Source organism: Gossypium raimondii, chromosome 1, assembly GCF_025698545.1.
Source record: "Gossypium raimondii isolate GPD5lz chromosome 1, ASM2569854v1, whole genome shotgun sequence".
Classification (NCBI taxonomy): Eukaryota; Viridiplantae; Streptophyta; class Magnoliopsida; order Malvales; family Malvaceae; genus Gossypium; species Gossypium raimondii.
In genome coordinates this window covers 50,380,719-50,403,311 of record NC_068565.1, presented here as the reverse complement: position 1 = coordinate 50,403,311, position 22,593 = coordinate 50,380,719, and the positions used below count along the sequence as shown (strand labels likewise).

At 30.0% G+C, this 22,593-nt stretch overlaps 3 protein-coding genes across 3 annotated transcripts; 2 read left to right on the top strand and 1 right to left on the bottom strand.

Annotated features, from left to right (window-relative positions):
* The first annotated feature begins 6,458 nt into the window (after positions 1–6,458).
* Positions 6,459–12,083, top strand: LOC105786373 (glucomannan 4-beta-mannosyltransferase 9). The gene is made up of 9 exons (XM_012612761.2): positions 6,459–7,144; positions 7,249–7,347; positions 7,795–8,047; positions 10,231–10,341; positions 10,419–10,555; positions 10,637–10,750; positions 10,832–11,031; positions 11,113–11,307; positions 11,401–12,083. The coding sequence occupies exons 1-9, from the start codon at positions 6,827–6,829 to the stop codon at positions 11,561–11,563; spliced, it is 1,590 nt and encodes a 529-aa protein (XP_012468215.1). The 5' UTR covers positions 6,459–6,826; the 3' UTR covers positions 11,564–12,083.
* Positions 12,084–14,410: 2,327 nt separating this feature from the next.
* On the top strand, positions 14,411–17,004 carry LOC105786371 (pentatricopeptide repeat-containing protein At5g12100, mitochondrial). Its single transcript, XM_012612759.2, has one exon. The coding sequence runs from the start codon at positions 14,421–14,423 to the stop codon at positions 16,872–16,874; it is 2,454 nt and encodes an 817-aa protein (XP_012468213.1). The 5' UTR covers positions 14,411–14,420; the 3' UTR covers positions 16,875–17,004.
* Positions 17,005–17,064: 60 nt separating this feature from the next.
* LOC105786372 (peroxiredoxin-2E, chloroplastic) lies at positions 17,065–18,038 on the bottom strand. Its single transcript, XM_012612760.2, has one exon. It carries the CDS (start codon positions 17,870–17,872, stop codon positions 17,189–17,191), a length of 684 nt encoding a protein of 227 aa, XP_012468214.1. The 5' UTR covers positions 17,873–18,038; the 3' UTR covers positions 17,065–17,188.
* Positions 18,039–22,593: the final 4,555 nt, after the last annotated feature.

Genomic DNA, 22,593 nt, shown 5'->3' with positions numbered 1-22,593 from the left:
TACCCTTATACCAATTTTCTATTGTAAATATATATTTTTTATATAATTTTGTTTTTCATCCACACTAAGATTGTGTCATTATATAGTTTAGAAGATATATTGTTACCGATTAAGCATTAGCTCAGTTGATGACGCTGTTGTTGCAATAATTGACCGCTGACTCATTCGTGTACATATATAAACTATTAATATTAATTTTAGTTTTACAAATTTACATAAAAAAATTTCAAAATTTTAATTTACTTAAAATTCAAAAATTAAAATATGAATATATAGATGTGTAAGACTGATTTATTTTTACATTAAAGTCAGATTATAATGTTAAATTTTTAATGTTGTTATAATTAATTATGAACCACCATACAGTAATTATGGTAGTCGTTGGGCAGTCCATAAATTATCCAGCTGTATTATTTGTGTCTCACTCTCTTAGAGTGCATTCCTTTATTTAAAGGTTATACTTTTGGTTCAAATTTGTTTTTAGTCCTTGTGCTCTTCATACATTTGAAATTTAGTTTTCTATTTTTAAATTTCAAACTTTAGGATTGCTATTAATTTCTTTTATTAAATTCACTAGTGTGAAACTTAGAAATAAAAAAGGTAAAAGTACCATGGAAGCCCTTGTGTAAAGAGTTAGATTGCATTTTGCCCCATTTTCTCAAAAAATGAGCAAATTATCCATTTCTACCTTTAAAAACTGGCTTGGCTAATGGAATAACCCTATAGTTACATGTGACGTGCCACATGTACCTAATACTGACATACAGGGAGTCAGGGACCAATTTTTAATAGTTGAAATGGATGAAATTTTTAACAAAAGGATCAATTTACTCTTTGATCTAACATATAGAGACTAATCTGCTTTTTATTAGTAGACAAGACAAACTGCAATCCAACTCTCTAATATAAAGACCTCTTTGATACTTTTACAAAAAAATCACTTGTTAATTCAGCCTAACTTATTTCGTCAATAAAATGTTTCCATGTTTTAAATATACTAGCTTCTAATATTATATTCGTTTAGCATAATTTTACACATATAAATTTTAATTAAAATTTAAACAATTATAATAATAGTTCATGATAAATATGAAAGACATTTAAATTAAATTAATAAATACAATTAATAATAGTGATTAAAAATAATTGTTGAAATTGGACTTTCTTTTCCAAAACAAACCTGCAAAATATTTTTTACATGCGCCAAATAAATAACAGATAGATAATAAAATTTGCTCCACATAATATGAACTTATAGAAAAATTTAAAAATAATATTATAATATATATTATTTTATTATCTATTAAAAATAATCTTTGATCACTCTTGATTGTCATTGTTGTTCGAATATGATTCAACATTGCTTTTCAAGAACCATTACTTTTAATTTTCCTTTTTTTTATATAATTGAACTTATTAATGATAAAATATTCTTCTTCTTTTTATCGATATAGGTCTAACAACTAAATGTTATTTATAAACTAATATGATTAGAATCTATTAAAATGATATCTCTATTTTATATTAATAAAATTAACTAATAATTGTAAATTAAATTATAATTAGCACAATTTTTAACTAATAATTTTAAATTAAATTATAATTATTTTAAAAGTTAATTTAGTAATATGATAGAAAATAAATGATATTATCATTAGTTTAAAAGTTTTTCAAACTCGTGCTTTTATATATACTAATTTCTAATGACACATGCGTTGCATGTAATTTTACATGTTCAATTTTTATAAATTTAAAATATATAATATATATTTCGAAATTTAGAAATATTGAAAAGTAAATTAAAATAAAAAGGTAAAACAACATACTTTAATTATAATAACGAAAAACATTTTCATTGAATTAATAAACACGTTTAATAATAGTGATTAAAAATAATTATTGAAAATCAATAAACCTTTTTTTTTTAAATCTCTCACATTCGTTTACAACATGTATGGTAGATAATTAATTGATGAAGTCACACGTTATGTGGATCGAACCACCAATCAAGGTATAACTAACCTTTCAAGAAGACATGGTACCACTTAGCTAGACCCCTTAATAATAGTAAGGTAAAAAATATTAATAAAAAAGTACTTGCTTCGTACAGAATAAACAACTTATAAAAAATTAATTAAAATGATTTTACATATCTATCCGATGCTCTCCAGTTCTTGTCATTCGAATATTTCTTTTGAAATCTGATGCTACTAATAAATACTATTTATTCGAATATTTTATCTAAATTGAGGCTAGATTAAGAGGCAAGGTTTGACTTGGCTTGATTAAATGGTCTAATTACATTTACAGTCCCTTTTAAAATATAAATGTAATTTTTTTCTGTTTTAACCACTTAATTAAAATAAAAATGGTTCCTCTTAAAATTAATAATACAAATTTAACCATTTCAACATCAAATTTTAGCTTTACCCTTCAAATTTTAATTTTATCTTAAGCACCCTATGTCAAAACTCCTTGGCAAGCTAGTCTTTCAATAAACCAATAACAAATAATGAAATTTTATTAATAAATCACTTCCTATTCTCTTTTAGTACATTAAAAAATAAATTATTTTGCTGAAAAAAGTGAAAAATAATGACAATAATAAACTTTAAAACCAAATCTAATATTTAAAAATTAATTGTGTTAAGTGAGTTTGCTAGATTTTTTTTATTAATCTCATTATAACTTCTGATCATATCTAATTATTTTTAACAAAATGTTTAGAACTACCCATAGCCCCCCTCAACTCTGAAATAGGAGGATAATGTGTTTCAGTGCACTCGAACCCATGTCCATCTGCATTAACCACAATACTCATACCAATCAAGCTAAAACTGAATCCACTCAACTTGCTAGAAAATTATAGGCAAACTCAAAGCAATTTTATACACAAAATCACTTATTTGATTAGTTCCTATGTCATATTCTAAATACATATTAAAAACCCATCATTCTTTTTCTCTCTTTTGTTGACTGAATGTAAATTTTTTAAATTAACAAATTCAAGTTTTGATGTAATTTATTATTTTATATAAAGAATGACTTCCCACCACTTAATTAATTCTTACTTTTGACTTGACTCAACTATAAGTAGTTGCTAGTTCATGTCATGGAACCTTAAAATATTACATGTTGGGAACAAATTCATGAATGAGTATATGTTACAAATTAGCCATTAAGTGCTGGGTTCATACTTGATTAGTTATATATGAATTGATATATATATATATATGATTTTCAACTTTATTATATATAAGTCATTTTCAATTATTGTTGATCAAAGGATGTTTACCAAAACTCATGCTAGTGACCTTCACTCTTATTATTAAATTTTAATTATAAAAATATGCATTAATATTACAATAAGAGAATATTTGATGCACCGTCATTGTATAAATCTCATACATAATCGGTGAATAATAATATGACATCTTATCATTAAATAAAACCAAAAAAAAAATTAATCAAGGACTTATGAATAAATATTGATAACTTTATTAAATAAGAATTAATTATAAATAAATGCTAAAACTCAAATATTTTTATTTAATTTAATGATGACGTGTCATGTTATTATTTATTAATAGCGTATGAGACTTATACACCAATCATGCATCAAATATTATTCATTAAAATAAAATATTATAATTAATATATTTTTTTCGTAGCGAAACAAGATCATGGGTCAATCTTATTCAAACATTGTTAATAAATATAGAAAAAATCGGTTCAACTCATGAACATCTATCACCTCTTTTTTTTAAATATCATATATACTCTTTTTGATATAATACCTAGAACTACCTATAGCCCCTCCCCAATCCTTAAATAGGAGGATAATGCCTTTCAGCACAGTCGAACTCGCGTCTTCCTATATTGACAACAATACCCATATCAACCGAATTAAAACTCAATAAGCTAAACAACACCTTTAATTTAGGTAAAGCTTGTTTTGCATTTAAAACATCTTCCTTCTAATAAGGTTAGTGTTACAACATTGTCTTAAGACATAATTGTACCTCCCAAGATAGTTTGTCTATGACACACTTATTTTGTGATTGAATTGAAACTCATTCCTCTCACTAATTGTTTTGTATAACTATTTCAAACTTCTTTCATGTTTTTAAGTGAATAATTTTTCTATAAGAAGTATTCATGCTCTCAATCATCAACTTATTACTAGGATTAAACATATCCTAAACTAAATTTAAAAAAAAAGTATTTTCGTAAAATAAATCGAATTTTATACTGTTAGAGAATATCGTGCTGGTATTACGAATGTATTATCATTTTAGGATGTCGTTGACAAATCAACACATCTTCAAAGTTAATTCAAGTGGTACCATCCTTACACCCATAACCTTTATATTCGTAAAAGGGATAAGATAATTTACAGTCTCTAAGCTTGATAAAATTTTCCATCTTGATCTTTAATTTTTTTTTTGTTCACATAAGTCCTAAAAAGAACATAATTTTTAAGCGATGAAGTGACATAATATCAAAGTGTCATGTCATCACAATAATCAAAACTAGGAAAAGTTCCAAGAGTAGGGACTAAACTAAAAGAATTATAAAGTTTAGGGACTAAACGTCGCTTTATCCTTATATTTTGATTAATAATTATAAATTACAATTGAGTCAAAACTCTCAAATCAAACCCTTGGTTGAAGCTAGGCATATGCCATAAAATAATAATAATATAATAATAAAAGAACACTGAAAAGAGACAACCAAACACTGCAAAATACTAAGGGTGAGTTTGGATGGGCGGTACGTTTACCCGCTGTTAGTGTGAAAACAGGGGTGGCGGTGAGATTAGATACTGTAGCGATATTATAATGTGAGACAAAAAATAAGCTAAACGCACCGCACCGCATCAAATCACCCATCAAAACCCACCCTAAATAGAGACATTACCTGAAGCAAAAAGTATAAAAGCATATAATAATTAGAATCTGTTTATTAATTAATTCCACCCAATAAATAAATAAATAAATAATTAATTAAGTTTTTCTCCTCCACTAGTTAAGCTTCCAAGGTCCAACAATTGTACCTTCCCTTGTACACAAGCATGACACATCCCTTCTGATTTTATTAAATAAATAAGCAAAAATTTTATATTTATAATGTGAAGTCATTAATAAAAATAAAAAATAATTTACCTACCAAAAATAAAAATTATAGAGGCATTGCAAACGAGAAGCATCTGACTTGTCTGTCTGTCATGTTTGATTAAGACAAATCAAAGGGGCATTCCCATCAATATTGAAAAGTTTGGACCAAACCCCTATTTCTTACCTTAAAAGAAGTTTTTTAAATAATATTTGTAATATTTTCTCCCTAATGAAAATATTGTCAATTTAGTCCTTTTTTTTTAAAGTTAAATTTTATTATTAAATTCTCAAAAAAGAGTTAAATTATTTTTCTTTAATAAAAGTGTCGATTACAATATTATTTTTTAAGTCTTAATTCGATTGATATAAAAATTATTGTCAGGAGAATGTGAGTTCAAATGTGCTGAAGCGTATTATCCTACTATTTAAAAGTTAAAAAAGGATTACGAGTAATTTTAAATATTATATAAAAACAGATATTATTAGAACTTACAATAAAATTGTTAAAAAGAAAATTCAAATGTTTAGAAAACAGTACTTGATATCAAGCTCATAATTACAACTCATTAGGTGACAAAAATAGATAATGAATCATGAAGTATATAACTCAAATTCGTCGGTGAATGGTATCGTCGGGAAATGACATCATCAATCACTGACGGAAATTTTGTAGTCGGCGGATTAAAAAGCCTACCGTTTCTTTTAGGTCTAATTCCGCTCTTAGTCCTTGTATTATTTTCACATTTAAAATTCAATCCCTCAACTTTTAATCCTCGAAATTTAATCTCTTTACCCATTTGTAGTTTAATAATTTAAATCCAATTAGTAAAACTATAAAAAAAACTTCTGTAAAATGAAAATAATTTAGTCACGTGGTTAATATTATACGCGTGAAAAGTCAAACAAGCAAATAAAAATATTGAATTTAGAGTTATAAGGTTTCTAATTCTAAATACGAGATTGTAATTATGTTGACCAAACGAGTATTTTCCTTTTAACAATGTTAGATTTAGTTGAGTAAGAAAACTCCAAAAATTAAAAATAGATTCGAACCGAAGTATTTAAATGGTTTCTGGAATATAAATTCGAAAATCGTGATTACCCGAAACCAAACCCGAATTTAAAATATAATGCATTATAAGATTGAGACCTTCTTTTACTCAATTATACCAGCCCCCACATTTGTAGTTGGAAAAAGTAAACCATAGTTGTAAATTCACAATAAAATAAAAACAAAACAAAATAAATTATAATAAAAAGAAAAAGGAAATAAAAATCAACAACCAGAGAACTGAGAAGACAGAGCTTATATAAGCCATTGTTCTCTCTCTCATTTTCTCAAAAGCTTTTTAATAGTTCTTTTTTTTTGAGCACTCATTTTTCAACTTGTTCATTGTCCTCCCACTCTGCCTCTGTTTTTCTTCCAAACAACAGAGGGTCTAGTTGGAATAAGAAAATTATATGCTATGTACATTTCTGCAAATTAGTGTGGGTTTTTGAACCACTTAAGCTCTGCTTTCATTGCTTCTGGTTCAAGCAAAAAACCAACAAAGATTCCATCTCTTTTTCCAATGAATGTACTTTAAATCTAAACAGATCTAGTGGGTTGTTTTCAAAATCTGTTTTTGTTAGTTGTTCTTTGTTCTTTCCTTCTTTTTCCTGTTTTGTTTCTTTTACAATTTAGTCCTCCCCTGTTTTTTTTCCTCAAAATGGATCGGTTTCCTTCAACAACTATCTTTCCCGACACAACCGATGATTTGTCGATGCAAATGGCAGTGATTTGGGGCCAAATCAAAGCACCATTGATCGTGCCATTGTTGAAACTCGCCGTCGTGGTTTGTTTGATAATGTCTGTAATGCTTTTTATTGAAAGAGTTTATATGGGGATAGTCATTGCTTTGGTCAAACTGTTTGGTCGGAAACCAGACAAAAGGTTTAAATGGGAAGCCATTAAAGATGATGTCGAGTTGGGGAACTCAGCTTATCCTATGGTTCTGGTTCAAATCCCAATGTATAATGAAAGAGAGGTCCTTTTCTTTCCTGTTTTTCATTACAACGCTCAATTTAGTGATTTACATATATGTGTATCTATGTGTGTATATATATATATTGAAATTCGGTAATAATTTAGGTTTATCAACTGTCCATTGGAGCTGCATGTGGCCTCTCATGGCCTTCTGATCGGATCGTTATTCAAGTCCTTGATGACTCAACTGACCCAACAATTAAGGTAAAGATATAAAAACGGGTTTAATTACGGTTTTAGTCCCTCTATTATGCTTGAAATTTGTAATTTAATCCATCTATTTTAAGGTATAGTTTGGTTTTTGACTCCTTTTAGATCAAAGATCAAACTTGTCATTTTTGTTTAAAATTTGATTTTTCACTATTAAAAGCTGGTCATTATATGTCAATTAGGTCCGTTTTTAATAGTAGAAATGGATGAAACTTTTTTATCCAACATTGGAGGACTAATTTACCTATTTTTTTTAGTAAAGAGTGCAAAATGCAATATGAGTTCTATTACAAGGGCTTTCATGGTACTTTTACCGTTGGTGTCTGTAAATCTCAAATTTTAACATAATAGAGGGATTAGAACTACAATTAGACCTTGAAAACACAAAATTTTGTTGTATTTGGTGCATGGATTTATGTGAATTGGTATGAAAACTTGAAGGATATGGTGGAATTAGAGTGTCAAAGATGGGCAAGCAAAGGGATCAACATCAAGTATGAAATAAGGGACAATAGGAATGGATACAAAGCAGGGGCTTTAAAAGAAGGCATGAAACACAGTTATGTGAAACACTGTGACTATGTTGTCATTTTCGACGCTGATTTCCAGCCCGAACCTGATTTCCTTTGGCGAACCATTCCTTTCCTCGTTCACAACCCTGAATTAGCTTTGGTTCAAGCTCGTTGGAAATTCGGTAAATTTCTTTCACAAGTGTCTTAACATTTTAATCTTTTGTAGTTTACTCCTTTTTAAAAATAAAAAAGGGGTAAACTACGGTAAATGTCACTCAATTATGAGGTTTTTTTTTTATTATTCAACTATAAAAAGTTACAAAATGATCTTTTTAATTATTCAATTTTATTTTTCGGTCACCAGTTGGCTAACGTAAAAATAGAAATGCCAAAAAATTCAAAATAATTGGGTGACAAAAAAAAGATGAAATTGAATAGTTTAATGATCATATTATAGTTTTTCATAGCTAGGTGGCAAAAAGGAAAAAAAAATCATAGTTTGAGTGACTAATAACGTAGTTTACCTAACTAAAAAATGAAAAAGCCATTAGGTTAATATATGCCAAAAGTCCCTGTAGTCTTCCCAAATTTGGAATTTTAATCCCTTTGGTTTTATTTATAGGAATTCAATCTCTTTCCTATTTTTGTAAGTAATTATTATTATTCAAAATGTCACACCGATAAATTTTATGAAAAAATTTAACGGTGTTAACAAATGTACTTGACTTTTAAAATCTAAAAAGTAAAAGGACTAAATTTTAAATTTAGAAAGAGTACATAGACGAATGACATATTTTAACCAAAACATTATTATATTTCGAAGTAGTGTCGGTGGGTCTATTAGAGTATACGATGGAAGAAGGTTGGTCCCTAAGCACGTGGATCCATCAACAGTCCTGCCTTTGCTGGCGGAGCAAAGTTTTGGACACGTGCGTGGTTTATATCGGCCAGAAAATGAATTTATATTAAAAAAAAAGCTGAAAAAGTAGGTTAAATGTCGGCCTTTTTTCCATGTTATTAATTTGATATTCGATAGTTACATTGAAATCATATATTTAAAATCGAGTTGAATTAAAAAATGATTAAATCTATTTTATAATATGATTATCAATATCATATCCGTTAAGTCACTTGATACATACTTTTTGTCTTTATCGCTTGATATTTATTTAAAGACAAAAGTACGATTGAAATTAATAATTTTGTTAATTTTGATCGTATTTTTATCTTTGTTTAAATTTTGTCTTGATTAAAATTTTAACGTGCTTCGATTGTTTTAGTGCATTTTGACCTGTCTTAGTTGATAAAATATTTTGATATTTTAAACTAATTTTTAATTTTTTATAAATATATTAGAATATATCTAATTAAAGTCTATTTGCATTATTAAATTAATATTAAACTATAATTATATGTAAAATCCCCCATCCCATACAAAAAAGGGTAAATATTTTTAAAAAGTTTTGTAATTTTCAAAATTAGAAATTTAGTCTTTGTATTTTTATTTTAGGAAATTTAATCTCTTTGCTTTTGATTTTAAAATTCAGGTCCAATGTTAATACTATTCAATTTTTTGTTAAATTCAAGTTAATTACAAAAAATTTAATTACATGACTATCAAGTGAGTAGTTTTTAAAAATTATAATGTTAACGATTGTACCTGAATTTTAAAACCTAAAAAATAGCGGAACTAAATTCCTAGAAATACAATTACAGGGACTATAGGCACATTTTAACCTTTAAAAAATTGATAAACAATACCCTGTTTGGAAGCAAGGAAAAAGCACCTAGAAATTTTCGTTTTTGGGTGATTTTTCTAGTTATTACCAAATTGATCTATTTGTTAGGTAAATAATTTCATGGAATAATTAGTGTTTTCCTCCTTTATATATGTATATATATATATATGTATGTTTGGTGCTAAGGACTGTTGTATACATACCAACAATGGGGACACTCTAGTGGGTTAATCTGACAAGTTTTATCTCTACAAAAAGAGTCCTAAAATTCAATAAAAAATGGACCCAAAATTTGTTTCCTAATTAAGATCTGGGTTTCCTTTTTAGTTGGAAAAGGGTCACTTGTAGATTTTGGATGGTTGATGATGATCTACCCCAGTACCCTTAACACCCATTAAATGTTTGATAAAATGCCCCTTTGAAGGGCATGTTTATACTTTATATTATATGTTTGTTATTTTTGTCTTCTCTCTCATATATATATATATACCCAGCATTTGCATGTGCAAAGCTTTTTTTTGTAAAGTGGTGGACCTTCACCTAGTCATTATCCATGGTGAACTAACCGACATTTTGCCTTTTTATTAATGACAGCTAACAAGGGTAATGTTTTTCTTTATTTACAGTGAATGCTGATGAATGTTTGATGACAAGGATGCAAGAAATGTCATTAGATTACCACTTTACTGTTGAACAAGAAGTGGGGTCTTCCACCTATTCGTTCTTTGGCTTCAATGGTAATGAGGACAAAAAAGAAAAAACCTTTGAATGTGGTTAAAAATGGGGTTAAAATGGTTGAATTTTACTTGTGTAGGAACTGCTGGTGTATGGAGGATTAGTGCTTTGAATGAAGCCGGTGGATGGAAAGATCGAACCACGGTCGAGGACATGGATTTAGCTGTTCGAGCTAGTCTCAAAGGATGGAAATTCCTTTACCTTGGTAGCCTAAAGGTATTGTATTGTCACCCGACAATTCATACCATGTTCGTGTATTTGTGTTGTATGTTAATCGTTTTTTCTTTTTTCCAATAGGTGAAAAATGAATTGCCGAGTACATTGAAAGCATATCGGTACCAACAGCATCGATGGTCTTGTGGTCCAGCTAACCTTTTCAGGAAAATGGTCATGGAGATCATTAAAAACAAGGTAAAATCGATTCGTGAAACAAGTTATAAGCGCTAGGAATTTGTTGAATCGGTCATTGATTGTTTCGTAATATCGTTGCAGAAAGTTTCGACATGGAAGAAAGTACATGTAATTTACAGCTTCTTTGTGGTCAGAAAGCTTGTTGCCCACATTGTTACATTCATTTTTTACTGTGTTGTTTTACCTGCAACTGTACTTGTGCCTGAAGTTGAGGTTCCAAAGTGGGGAGCTGTTTATATTCCTTCTATCATTACCATTCTCAATGCTGTCGGAACTCCGAGGTACGGGTTTTTATCAGTCTACGGGAACTCAAAATCGAATTTCGAGATCGTTGTATAAAAGGGTTCTTGTTAAACTTGCAGGTCATTTCACTTACTGGTTTTTTGGATCCTTTTTGAAAACGTCATGTCGTTGCATCGAACTAAGGCTACCTTCATCGGCTTATTAGAGGCTGGTAGAGTAAACGAATGGATCGTCACTGAGAAACTCGGGGATACTCACAAGTCTAAAGCAGCTGCAAAAGCACCCCGAAAACCCCGTTTCCGGTTCGGAGAAAGGTATAAAGTCTATCAAATTGAATCTGCTATTACAAGTTTGCAACCTTAACTTGTTATTCAATGCCTTCTCATCTAACAATCAAATGTTGGCAGACTCCATGTGTTAGAGCTAAGCGTCGGAGCTTATCTATTCTTCTGCGGCTGCTACGATGTCGTGTTCGGTAAAAACCATTACTTCATATACCTTTTTGCACAAGCAATCGCCTTCTTCATCATGGGATTCGGATATGTTGGCACCATCATCCCCAACTCGTAATGCAACTCCTTAAATTAGTCCGTAGTGGCCATTATCATCATCGCCGGTGTAATTCTTTTGGCTACTAATGCCATCAACAGGTGATTATGTGGTGATTATAACAACATTTCCTTGCAATTTTTAGCTTTGTGTAAAAAAAACAAACAAAAATCTAAAAAGGGTTATTCTTTTAAGGTTGAGCATAGGATTTTTTTTTCGAGTTCGATAACTCGAAAAAAAAAAAGTTAGTTATCTTTGTGAATATCCAAGAAAATTAAGGGAAATACAGAAACATATGTTGTAATGGTAATGCATATGCATCATACAGAGAATTATAAGGAGCTAATGGAAGGTTGTTTCTGGGTTTTGACCCCCAAAATAGACAATATAGAGAAGATTTTGGAGTGAATTGTTTGCATTTTTTTTTTTCTATTTGTAGCTTTTTTTTCTTCTTCTTTTTTTGTAATTTTCCCATTTATGTTGTGGTTGGGAATTTGTTTGAGAAATGAAATAAAAATAATGAGAAAAGCTTTCATTTTCATATTTGATTCTCTGTTGATCTCTTTGTCTGTTTGTTTTACCTATCAATCTTTGATTTGAGATTGGCTTAGGCTTGCAAGTTGCTTAAATCAAATATCAAGATATTCAAATTTGGTTTGTTTTATAGTTCGAGTTTAGCTCAACAGTGACTAAATTGAATTTGAGTTTTCTTCATATCAAAGTTGAATAATTTACAAGTTTGGGGATTAAGTTAAGAAGATTTTCAATAAAAATTTTCGAGGTGGAATTAAGATCAGGTTTAGATCAAAGTTCTATAACATGTATAGGTTCTGATCATATCTGTTTTTTTATACAATATCTATCCCCTATTCTACCTATAAATGGCAGAATAATGTGCTTTAATGCACTCGAACCCATATTCTCTTGTATTGACAACAATACGCATGCCAAACAAGTTAAGACTCAATCAACTACTTAAAATGTAAATCTAATAAATGTCGAATAAGAATATAGGATGAATATGGATAAAAATATTGGTGTAATTAAATGGGTGTTTATATGAAAGTTGGCAACCACTCACATTTATAAGGGTATCATTTAGAAATAAAGTGAAGTGACAAATGAATTTATAATCTCAACAATAAAATCTAGTAATCAATCTCTGGGTTGGTACAATCCCAGCTTTTTCTTTGGTGTTCTACATCATGAAACTAATCACAAACCTTCATTTTCTTTTCTTTTCATGGATGCCCTGCAAATTAAGGAAATTAGGGTCCTTAAACCTTAAAAGAAACAGCAACTAAGAGGTATACCGGTGGTATTAGTAAGTTTACATTTTAATTATTTAACTTTAAAAAATTATAAAATGATGAAAAAAATTAATTAAAAAATTCATTTTAATCTATAGTTGTTAAGTTTTTTTTTTTTTTTTTTAAATTTGGTTGGTGAGTTTCAAGCGATAGTTCAACTATTGGTGCGGTGAAATAGTACCCACCGACGAGTAAAACAACATACTTCAGATTTAAGCCGATTTGGTGATCAATGTTGGAGATTGAGGAAGAAGAAATCCTTTCGAAATTTAATTTATAAATTCATGACATTCAAAATTAGTTCATAAAAAAAAAATTAAATTGTAAGAGAGAAAAGGCAAGGGCGAAGAAGGGGGAGGCATTGGCCTTGCCCCCTCTCCCCCCCCAACAAAAAAATTATCTATTAGTCCCTTTAATTTTTAGGAAATTACAAGTTCATATAATAGTAAAATTGTACTTTGAGCTCCCAAAATTATTTAATTCATTTTTGACCCCCTAAAATATTTTTTTAGCTTTGCCCCTGAGAAAAGGGGAGAAAGATTATACGAGGGCAATCGGGGGCAGTAAGGAGAAGCTAAGGTTTAAAACAAAGTGGCTATCACTACTTGGCCAATAACTTCCTAAAAAACCTAAAACAAAGTATTAGGTTAACTTAATTCATTAAAGGCACAAAAAAAACCGTTTTTCAAGTGACTTAAATGAAATTTTTTGAATAGTTCAGTGGTTATTTTGTAACTTTTTAAAATTGAGTAACTAAAGTATAAATTTACTAATAGTTCAGTGACCTTAAATGTTTTACTTTTTTTCCAAAGCTATGGATTCAATTTAGGGTAAAGTACACCCAAGGTCACTAAACTATTAGTAAATTTATATTTTGATCATTGAATTTCAAAAGGTTACAAAATGATCACTAAACTATTCAAAAGTTTTAATTTAAGTCGATGGGTTGTTAAAATTACTATTGTATGGCCTTCTCTGTTCACACCACCTACACCGATCAAAAGATTTTTTCCCCTTCTTTTTTACAATTTAGATTTTTCATGAAATAGCTTTAAACGTCATGAATCTACACATCAAAATCCAAACAACTTTCTTCTTCGATCTTCGACAATGATTGTCAAATCGACTTGGATCTAAGATATGTACCATATCGGTCGTCGAATTGTTTCTTAAAGTTTGCTAGCCAAGCTTTAAAAAGAAAAGAACTTAATAGCTCATTGAATTAAATAAAATTTTTCGAACAATTCAATCACTTAAATAAAAAATTTCAAATAATCTTATGATCATTTCGTAACTTTTTGAAATTAAGTAGTTAAAAATATAAATTTACTCATAGATGAGTGATATTGAGGGCATGTTATCCTTCTATTTACCATTTAGTGAGACCTGGGCTACTACTTATAACAGCCACTATAAAGTGGGGATAAAAATGGGCTTTCTTTGAAGAACCAAAGGGGATACCTTTACAGGTCTCTCATGGGCCTTTCATGGTGAAACCATTGGGGCTTCATCATCTTTAACTACAGCACTGAAATTGAACCCTACAAAAAGGATTTTTTTTTTCTTTAATGGTGTATCAGTGCCAAAAGTCTAACATGGCAGCAAAGCGTGTAACCCTCCTCTCCCAATTATCTTTCACTTCCCAGAAGAAACCCAAACCTCTCTCCACACTGTCCACACTGTCTTCTTCCCAAGCAGCCAACACCAACGAGAAACATGAAACCTTTGTTCTTCATCACCATGAATGCCACCACCATATTCAAGAGCTTACAACTTTACTCCAACAAGGCCAAACTGAAGCTGCTCAAACCCTCACAAAATCACTTCTTTCCTCGAAATCACCATCTGATCTCTTCAATCTCTTCTCTTTCACTTCATATTCTTTGAAACTCAGTTTCTCAAATATTCTCTTTTCATTATTAGCTCAATCCAAAATGCATAGTGAAGCCATGGAATTATATAAAGCTATAAGGAAAGAAGGTATGCAGCCTTCTATAACTTCACTTAACCTGTTGCTTGATTCTTTGGTATCTTTGAATAAGTTTGATGGAACCCTTAATTTGTTTGAAGAAATTATAGGGTCTGGTTTTAGACCTAATAGATTCATGTATGGTAAAGCTATCCAAGCTGCTGTTAAATTAGGGGACTTGAAAAGGGCTTATGAGTTTTTGGATGATATGAAACAAAAAGGGGTTAATCCAAGTTTGTTTATTTATAATGTTTTGATTAGTGGCTTTTGTAAAGAGAGGAGAATTAGGGAAGCTGAGAAAGGGTTTAATGAGATTCTTGAGAGGAAATTAGTGCCTAGTTTGGTTACTTATAATACTCTTATTGATGGGTATTGTAAAGTTGGGGATCTAGAGAAGGCTTTTGGTTTAAAAGAGAGGATGGTGAAGGAGAATGTGGAGCCTAACATTGTTACTTTCAATACATTGATTAGTGGTCTTTGTCATGCTCAAAGAATGGAAGAGGCAAAAGGGGTTTTAAAGGAAATGGAAGCTCGTGGATTTGTTGGTGATGGGTATACTTTTAGTATTCTTTTTGATGGGTTTTTGAAGAGTGGGAATGGTGAAAGTGCAATGGCTTTGTATGAAGAAATGAAGGGGAAAGGATTTGGGATCAATAGGTATGCATTGAGTAATTGGTTGAATCATTTGTGTAAGGAAGGGGATTTTGAAAAAGCAGAAGAGGTTTTACAAAACGAGATCGAGAAAGGGTTTGTGCCGAATGAGGTAGTGTTTAATACCATTGTGAAGGGATATTGTCAAATTGGGGATATGAATCGAGCTATTTCAACGGTTGAGCATATGGAGAAATTGGGGTTGAGGCCGGATTATGTTACATTCAATACTTTGATTGGCAAGTTTTTTGAAATGAAAGAGGTGGAGAATGCTGAAGAATGGGTGAAAAAGATGAGAGAGAAGGGTGTTTCGCCTAAAGTCGAGACGTACAATGTTCTTATTAATGGTTACGGGAAAATGAATGTACTCGATAGGTGTTTTGCGGTTTTAGAAGAAATGGAAAGGGATGGGATTAAACCGAATGTTGTAACGTATGGTTCACTTGTAAATTGTTTATGCAAGAATGGAATGCTTCTCGAAGCTGAGATAACTTTCAAGGATATGATAAGTAGAGGGGTGTTGCCTAACGTGCTGGTATATAACACGCTTATTGCTGGAAATTGTGCAGCCGGAAACTTGACTGATGCTTTCAAGTACTTTGATGAAATGGTGAAGGGTGAAACAAGACCGACAATCGTAACATACAACACACTTATTAGTGGACTATGCAAGAAGGGAAGGATAACTGAAGCCGAAGCTTTGCTTCCCAAAATCACAAGTAATGGGTGTAGTCCCGATGTCATCACCTACAACACCCTATTATCAGGGTATTCTAATGAAGGAAATGCCGAGAAATGTCTGGATTTGTATGAAAACATGAAGAGTTTGGGCATTAAGCCGACTTTGAATACCTATCATCCTCTCATTAGTGGTTGCAGCAAGAAAGGAATTGAACTTGCTGAGAGACTGTTTCGCGAAATGGAAGAGATGCATTTGACTCCCGATCTACTCACATATAACGTGCTGATTCACTTGTATGCAGAGCACGGAGATGTTCAAAATGCAGTTTCTTTGCATCGAGAGATGATAGACCGTGGAATTTGCCCTGACAAAATGACCTACAATAGCTTGATTTTGGGACAGTTTAAAAACGGAAAGTTGTTAGAAATAAAGGATGTTGTTGATGATATGAAGGCCAAGGGATTGGTTCCTAAAGCTGATACATATACCCTTCTGATTAAGGGATATTGTGAACACAAGGATTTCATCGGTGCATACGTTTGGTATCGGGAAATGTTTGAAAACCATTTCCTTCCACGTTTCACGACTTGTAAGGAACTCGTGATTGGCCTTAAAGAGCAAGGAAAGTCGCAAGAGGCGCAGATTATCTGCTTGGAGATGAAGGCTAAAGGAATGGACAACTGGAACTCCGATGAGGATGTCTCGGAACTTGCTGTGTAAGTAACCGGGAAAAGGAAGGTTCATTTCTATTGAAGGAACACTGCAGAAGCTTATTCAACCCTGACAATTTGATATTCAAAGAAAGATGTAGTTGTTTCATATATATATGTATAGTTAAACTTTCTTCTAATCTATGTTCATATATATGCGAATCATCATTGCAGCACGTAAAACCCAAAATAGACACAGATTCAAAGGAAAAATATCATTCATTCATCAGAAAGTTCTCAGATTTTGGTCAATTTTATTACAAAAGTAAACTAAAAACTAGCCAAACAAAAGAAGTAGCCGATGTTTATTAATCTCTCGAAAAATCACAGCACTTTGAGAATATCTTCAGCTCCACTGAAAGTAAAAGCACCACCTTCTTCTAAATTAAGAAGCTTAACGACACCATCTTCAGCCAAGAGAGCATACCTTCTAGAACGAACACCAAGTCCAACAGGCTTATCGGTCAAATCCAATTCACACCCAATTTTCTTAGTGAATTCCCCATTACCATCCGATAACAGAAGGACTTCATCTTTGATACCCAGATTTTCCTTCCAAGCTCGCATCACAAACGCATCGTTCACCGAAACACAGGCGATGGTGTTAACCCCTTTGGCTTTGAGTTCCCCAGATTTCTCAACGAACCCAGGGAGGTGTTTTTGGGAACAAGTGGGGGTAAAAGCACCGGGGACAGCGAAGATGACGGTTTTTTTGCCGGCGGTGAGGGAAGAGATCGTCGTGGTTTGGAGTTCACCATCGGAATCGAAGTAGGAGAGTGTTGCGTCAGGAAGCTTATCTCCGACGGAGATAGCAGCGGAGATTTGGGTTGTTTTGGTGGAAAAGGAAATGGGTTTTGAAACGCGGCGGCGGTGGAGGTTGAAGGAAAGGGGAGAAACGGAGGAGAGCTTTAAAGGAAGGGATTTAGAGGAAAGCTTGGTGGTCCTGGATAATGAAATGGCGGCGGCCGGTGAGAGGAATCTTGAGAGGGTTAAGGAAGTTGCTGCCATTGTTAAAAAATCAATGGAAATGGTGAAAGAAATGAAGGGCAGAGATTAATAAAAGAGAGTGAGGGGTGGGGTTTGGCCTTTGAGAGCTTTGTTAGGTTATGGTTTTGAAGGGCGTAAAGAACAATGTCAGGTGAGAGTGAAGACAGATTATCTCTTTTTGGAGTTTTTATGTGTTGGGAGGCTTGCTTTTCATTCAACCATATATAATTTGGTCCCTAAACGTTTGATGATAATGTTTTTGTTTTCCTTTTGGTTAAAATATGTTTGCTACTCTCTCTATTTTTATAGAATTTGAGATTTAGTCCTTGTATTCTAAAATTCCAATTGTTTTGACTTAAAAAATCTTAGTCCAATAAATCTCGTATGTTGGCCTGATGATCAGGGTATTTGTCATTCCAAGTGTGGCTTGGTTTTGAGTCGCATTGTTGCTACGGCTTTACCCTCCTCTTGTAATTCACTAAAAAAAAAATCTTAGTTCAATTTGACATATTGATTAAGTTGTCTTCATGTGATGTATGATAAAAGGAAAATAAACATGTTGAGTTAACAATTTTTAATAGAAACTACTAATGGCGATAAATATTGGATTAAGAATTTTAAATTGAAAGAGTAAGAGGATTGAATTTTTAGCTTCTAAAGAATAATGACTAAATCTCAAGTTATATAAAAGTATAATGACTACACATGTTCATGAGTCGGGCTACCTGCCCAAAAATTTAGGAGAGTTCGGGAGAAAAAATTAGACATGTTTAAATTATGGGTTGAGCTGAAGTTTGAACATTCAATGCTTGAGCCCAACTTAACACATTTTTTTAAAGTTTGTAATGTTTTATATTATGTTATTTTTATATACTGTGTAATTTATAACACATAAAAATAAATCTATAATATAAACATTAAAAAATATTAAGATGACTATATATAAAATTTTTATAAATAAAAAATATTAAATTAAAAATAATATAAAAATATGGACAACCCTAAATTCATAATAAATATAAATTAAAAATAATATAAATATAAAATTCATAATTTTTTATTTAAATAATAATATGGGTGAGCCTAAAATGAACTTGAATTAAATTTTTTTTTAAAGCAAGCTTGAGCGAAAATTTAAGCTTGTATTTTAAGATGGACTGAGATTGGGTAAACATAAAGTGTTTTAATATAATACTTAAGCTCGGTCCAACCCATAAACGCCTAACACGGACAAATAACATATTTTAATGTATTATTTTCTTTGGGATGAATTGTGTTAGTGTAAAATAAATGTTGTATAATATTTACATAAACACAATAAATTATTAATTGATATAAATACTAGATTACGACAAACTATCATTTTTTTGAATAATATATTTATTTTATAATTTTTTCATGTAAAAACAAAATCAAACTTTGTTTGGAATGGTGAATTTTAAAATATAAATATATATATATATATATATATATATATATTTATATATAAAATGTATTGGGTTGAAATATAAAAATATAAGAAGACAAACTAGGGCGAATAAATGGGGCAGGCACTAGGCATGACCCTTAAAATGGAAAATTGTTGTGTTAGTCTCTTAAATTTTATAAAATCCTACGTTAATATACAACAAAATTATAGTTTGGCCTCCCAAAATGCTACAATTTCAAATTAGTAAAACTATAAATATATGAGCCAATAAAAGGTAAAATTAGCTCTTACAAAAAGAAAATAATCACTTGGCACGTAGTACAAATGATAAATAAATAATTACAAACTAATGCACAAATGTCATGTTTACAGAATTATCTCAAAAAAGAGAAAAATAAACTGATAATAACTACAACATTGAAATAATTCAGATATAAACTAGAGATACATTGACTTGATCAAACTACTGAAGTTTGCATCTTAACCCGACCACCATCAAATCAAGTTGAGCTGTTGGGATTTTTCTATAAAAAGAATAAGAAAAAGACTTGGGCTATGATTTATAAGTTAAAAAAAGTAAGTGTTGAAAAAATAAGTATTGAAAATTTAAGTGTTGAATTTAAGTTATAAAATTTATTTGGTGTATTACTTAAAATTAAATACTAATTATAATTAGACTGTTAGATAAAGGTAATATAATCTTAAATGAAATAGAATAAAATAAAAATAATTAAGAAAATTCTTTATTGAGTGATAAGTAGGTATCTATCTAATTATCATTTTCCATATTTTTTTGAAAAAATAATCTATATCTAATAAATTTAGCTATAGGTTATCAAACGTGTTGAAAATATTAATTTTCAGTTAATTGAAATTTTCAACATTTTGTCAAACATAATCTTAGTTAGAGTTTTAATATGTAACTAGATTATTATAAACCTATAACATGGGTGAAATCCTTTTATGTAATAATCATAAAAAAATCAACATAAAAATCAAATGTAGTTTTGGTTGAAATGGTAAAATCGAAACAATGAATATTACGATGTTTTAGGTTCAAATCTTATCATGTGTATGTAATTTTTAGATTGTTATATAAAAATAAGAAAAGATAAAAGTATCCTCAAAAAATTATTGCTCGATAAAAATGATGACTTTTAATAATTACATAAGCGAGTTGAAACATGGTTAATTATTAATACAAACTCAATCAAACTCTTAATTAATAGCGTTAAGCGAAGCCATTGGGTAAAATTTTCATTTAGGCTCTTTTATAATTTATAAAATTTTATATTAATAAAATTGTACTTTACCTCCCAAAATGATAAAATTTTAATTCACTCCTTTAAAAATTATAAATATATAAATTATTAAAACGGTGAAATTACATTTTACTAAATATATAATTTAATTCGCCCTATAATTTTTGTAAACATAGATGAAACACTTTAATATGAATGGTCAATTTATGTTTCTAACCTCTCTATTATTTTAAATTTGATATTTTATCCTTTTACTTTAATTTAGTATTATTTATAATGTTATTAATTTGTTAACACAATTATTTATTCTCGTTAATATGCTTCCGTGGAATATTTTAGGATTTTCTTTTATTTTTCACTTTAAAATTTGGATTTATTTTTAAAAAAATTGCAAGACTTGAAAGGACAAAAAGAAGAAGTGAAATTCCATTTTAACAACTTTAACGAGAATAATTAATCGTGTCAACAACTTGAATTAATTAATCATGAAATGAAAGTAGAGACTTGTTTTTAGGAAAAAGAGCAATTGAGTTGGAATCTTTCAAAAGGAATATGCTTTCAAGGTGCCAACAAACTATTAGTCGTATGCTAACCTAATATTATTAGTCAATCCGATGGTGTCATGTGATTGTTTCTCAAGTTATCAGTTGGTAAACATAAATTTAAAAAATTCAAAATGTATAAATTAAAAAATTTATATTTATATTTTTCATATGGTGTTTTGATAGGCTGTCACGTGGTACCACCGACGAATTAATGATATTAATATGGAAGCATCAAAGTGGTTGACGAAATACAAGTTTAAGGACCAACTTAATTACAAATAGGTAAGTTCAAGGGCGAAATTTTATATTATCCCGATTTCAAAATACGTGGAAATAATTTTTTTCTTTTCTCTCTGATAATTATAAAGTTTTGGGTAATTTTCAGATTTCATCATTTATGTATGGTTTGGGTTATGTTTTGATCATCGAATCTTAAAATGTTATGATATACTGCTAAATTTATCTATTTGTCAACAGTTAACTATCGTTAACAACATAACAATAAACTAATGTGTACGTTATATCATTATTTAATATGAAAATTTTAATTTAAATTACACAATTAGTTCCTTTTACTTTTCTTGTCGAGCAATTTAACTCGTCTCCTTGGCCCATAGTTTGTCTTTGTCATTAACAATGTCATAACCAATATATTTACCTATAATAAGAATTATCTATTGGGAAGAAAACTCACATTTGAACCGATAAAATTATTGAGAAGTGTAGTCATGAATTTTAAAAGATTAATTTTATAAATTTTAGAACAAAATATGAATAAAATTGATGTAAATTAAAAAGTTAAACGTAACTTTATTTTAATTTATAATACTTGTTTCGATATAAAAATAGATATGTTTCTAAACTCAAATTCAAATTTAAATTTAGGTATAAAAGAGTAAATATACAAATTGGTACCTAAATTTAATTTTGAGGTTCAAATTGATACTTAAAAGATTTTTTAGGTTTAATTAGGTACCTAAATTTGATCTCAAGGTTCAATTTGATACTTTTTTGTTCAATTAAGTACTTAAACTTCGCTTTTTGATACCTAATTAAACCAAAAAACTTTAAATATCAAATTAAACCCTAAAATTACATTCAAAATGTATATTTACCAATCATAAAACTAAGGGCTCATTTGGATGAACATTCACCTCCAGTACAATGCATTTAATTTTCTTTTTATCTTACATTACAATATCATTATAGTATCTAATTTCATTACTATAACTATTTTTACACTAACTATAGATAAACGCATCACCTATCCAAATCGCAACTGATAATGATGTCTAGTCTCCATTCCCCCCTAATGGTATACTAATTACTAAAACCATCAAAGGTACTTTAGACCACCGAATACCATGGGCATGCATCCACCGGAACGACCACCCCATGAAAAAAAGTACTTAAAAAGTCGTGCTCCTCGCCTTTGTTTTCCGCTTTTTTTTCCTCATCCTTCTAGACACACCAATAAAATAAAATCAAACGGCACCTTCCTTTTCC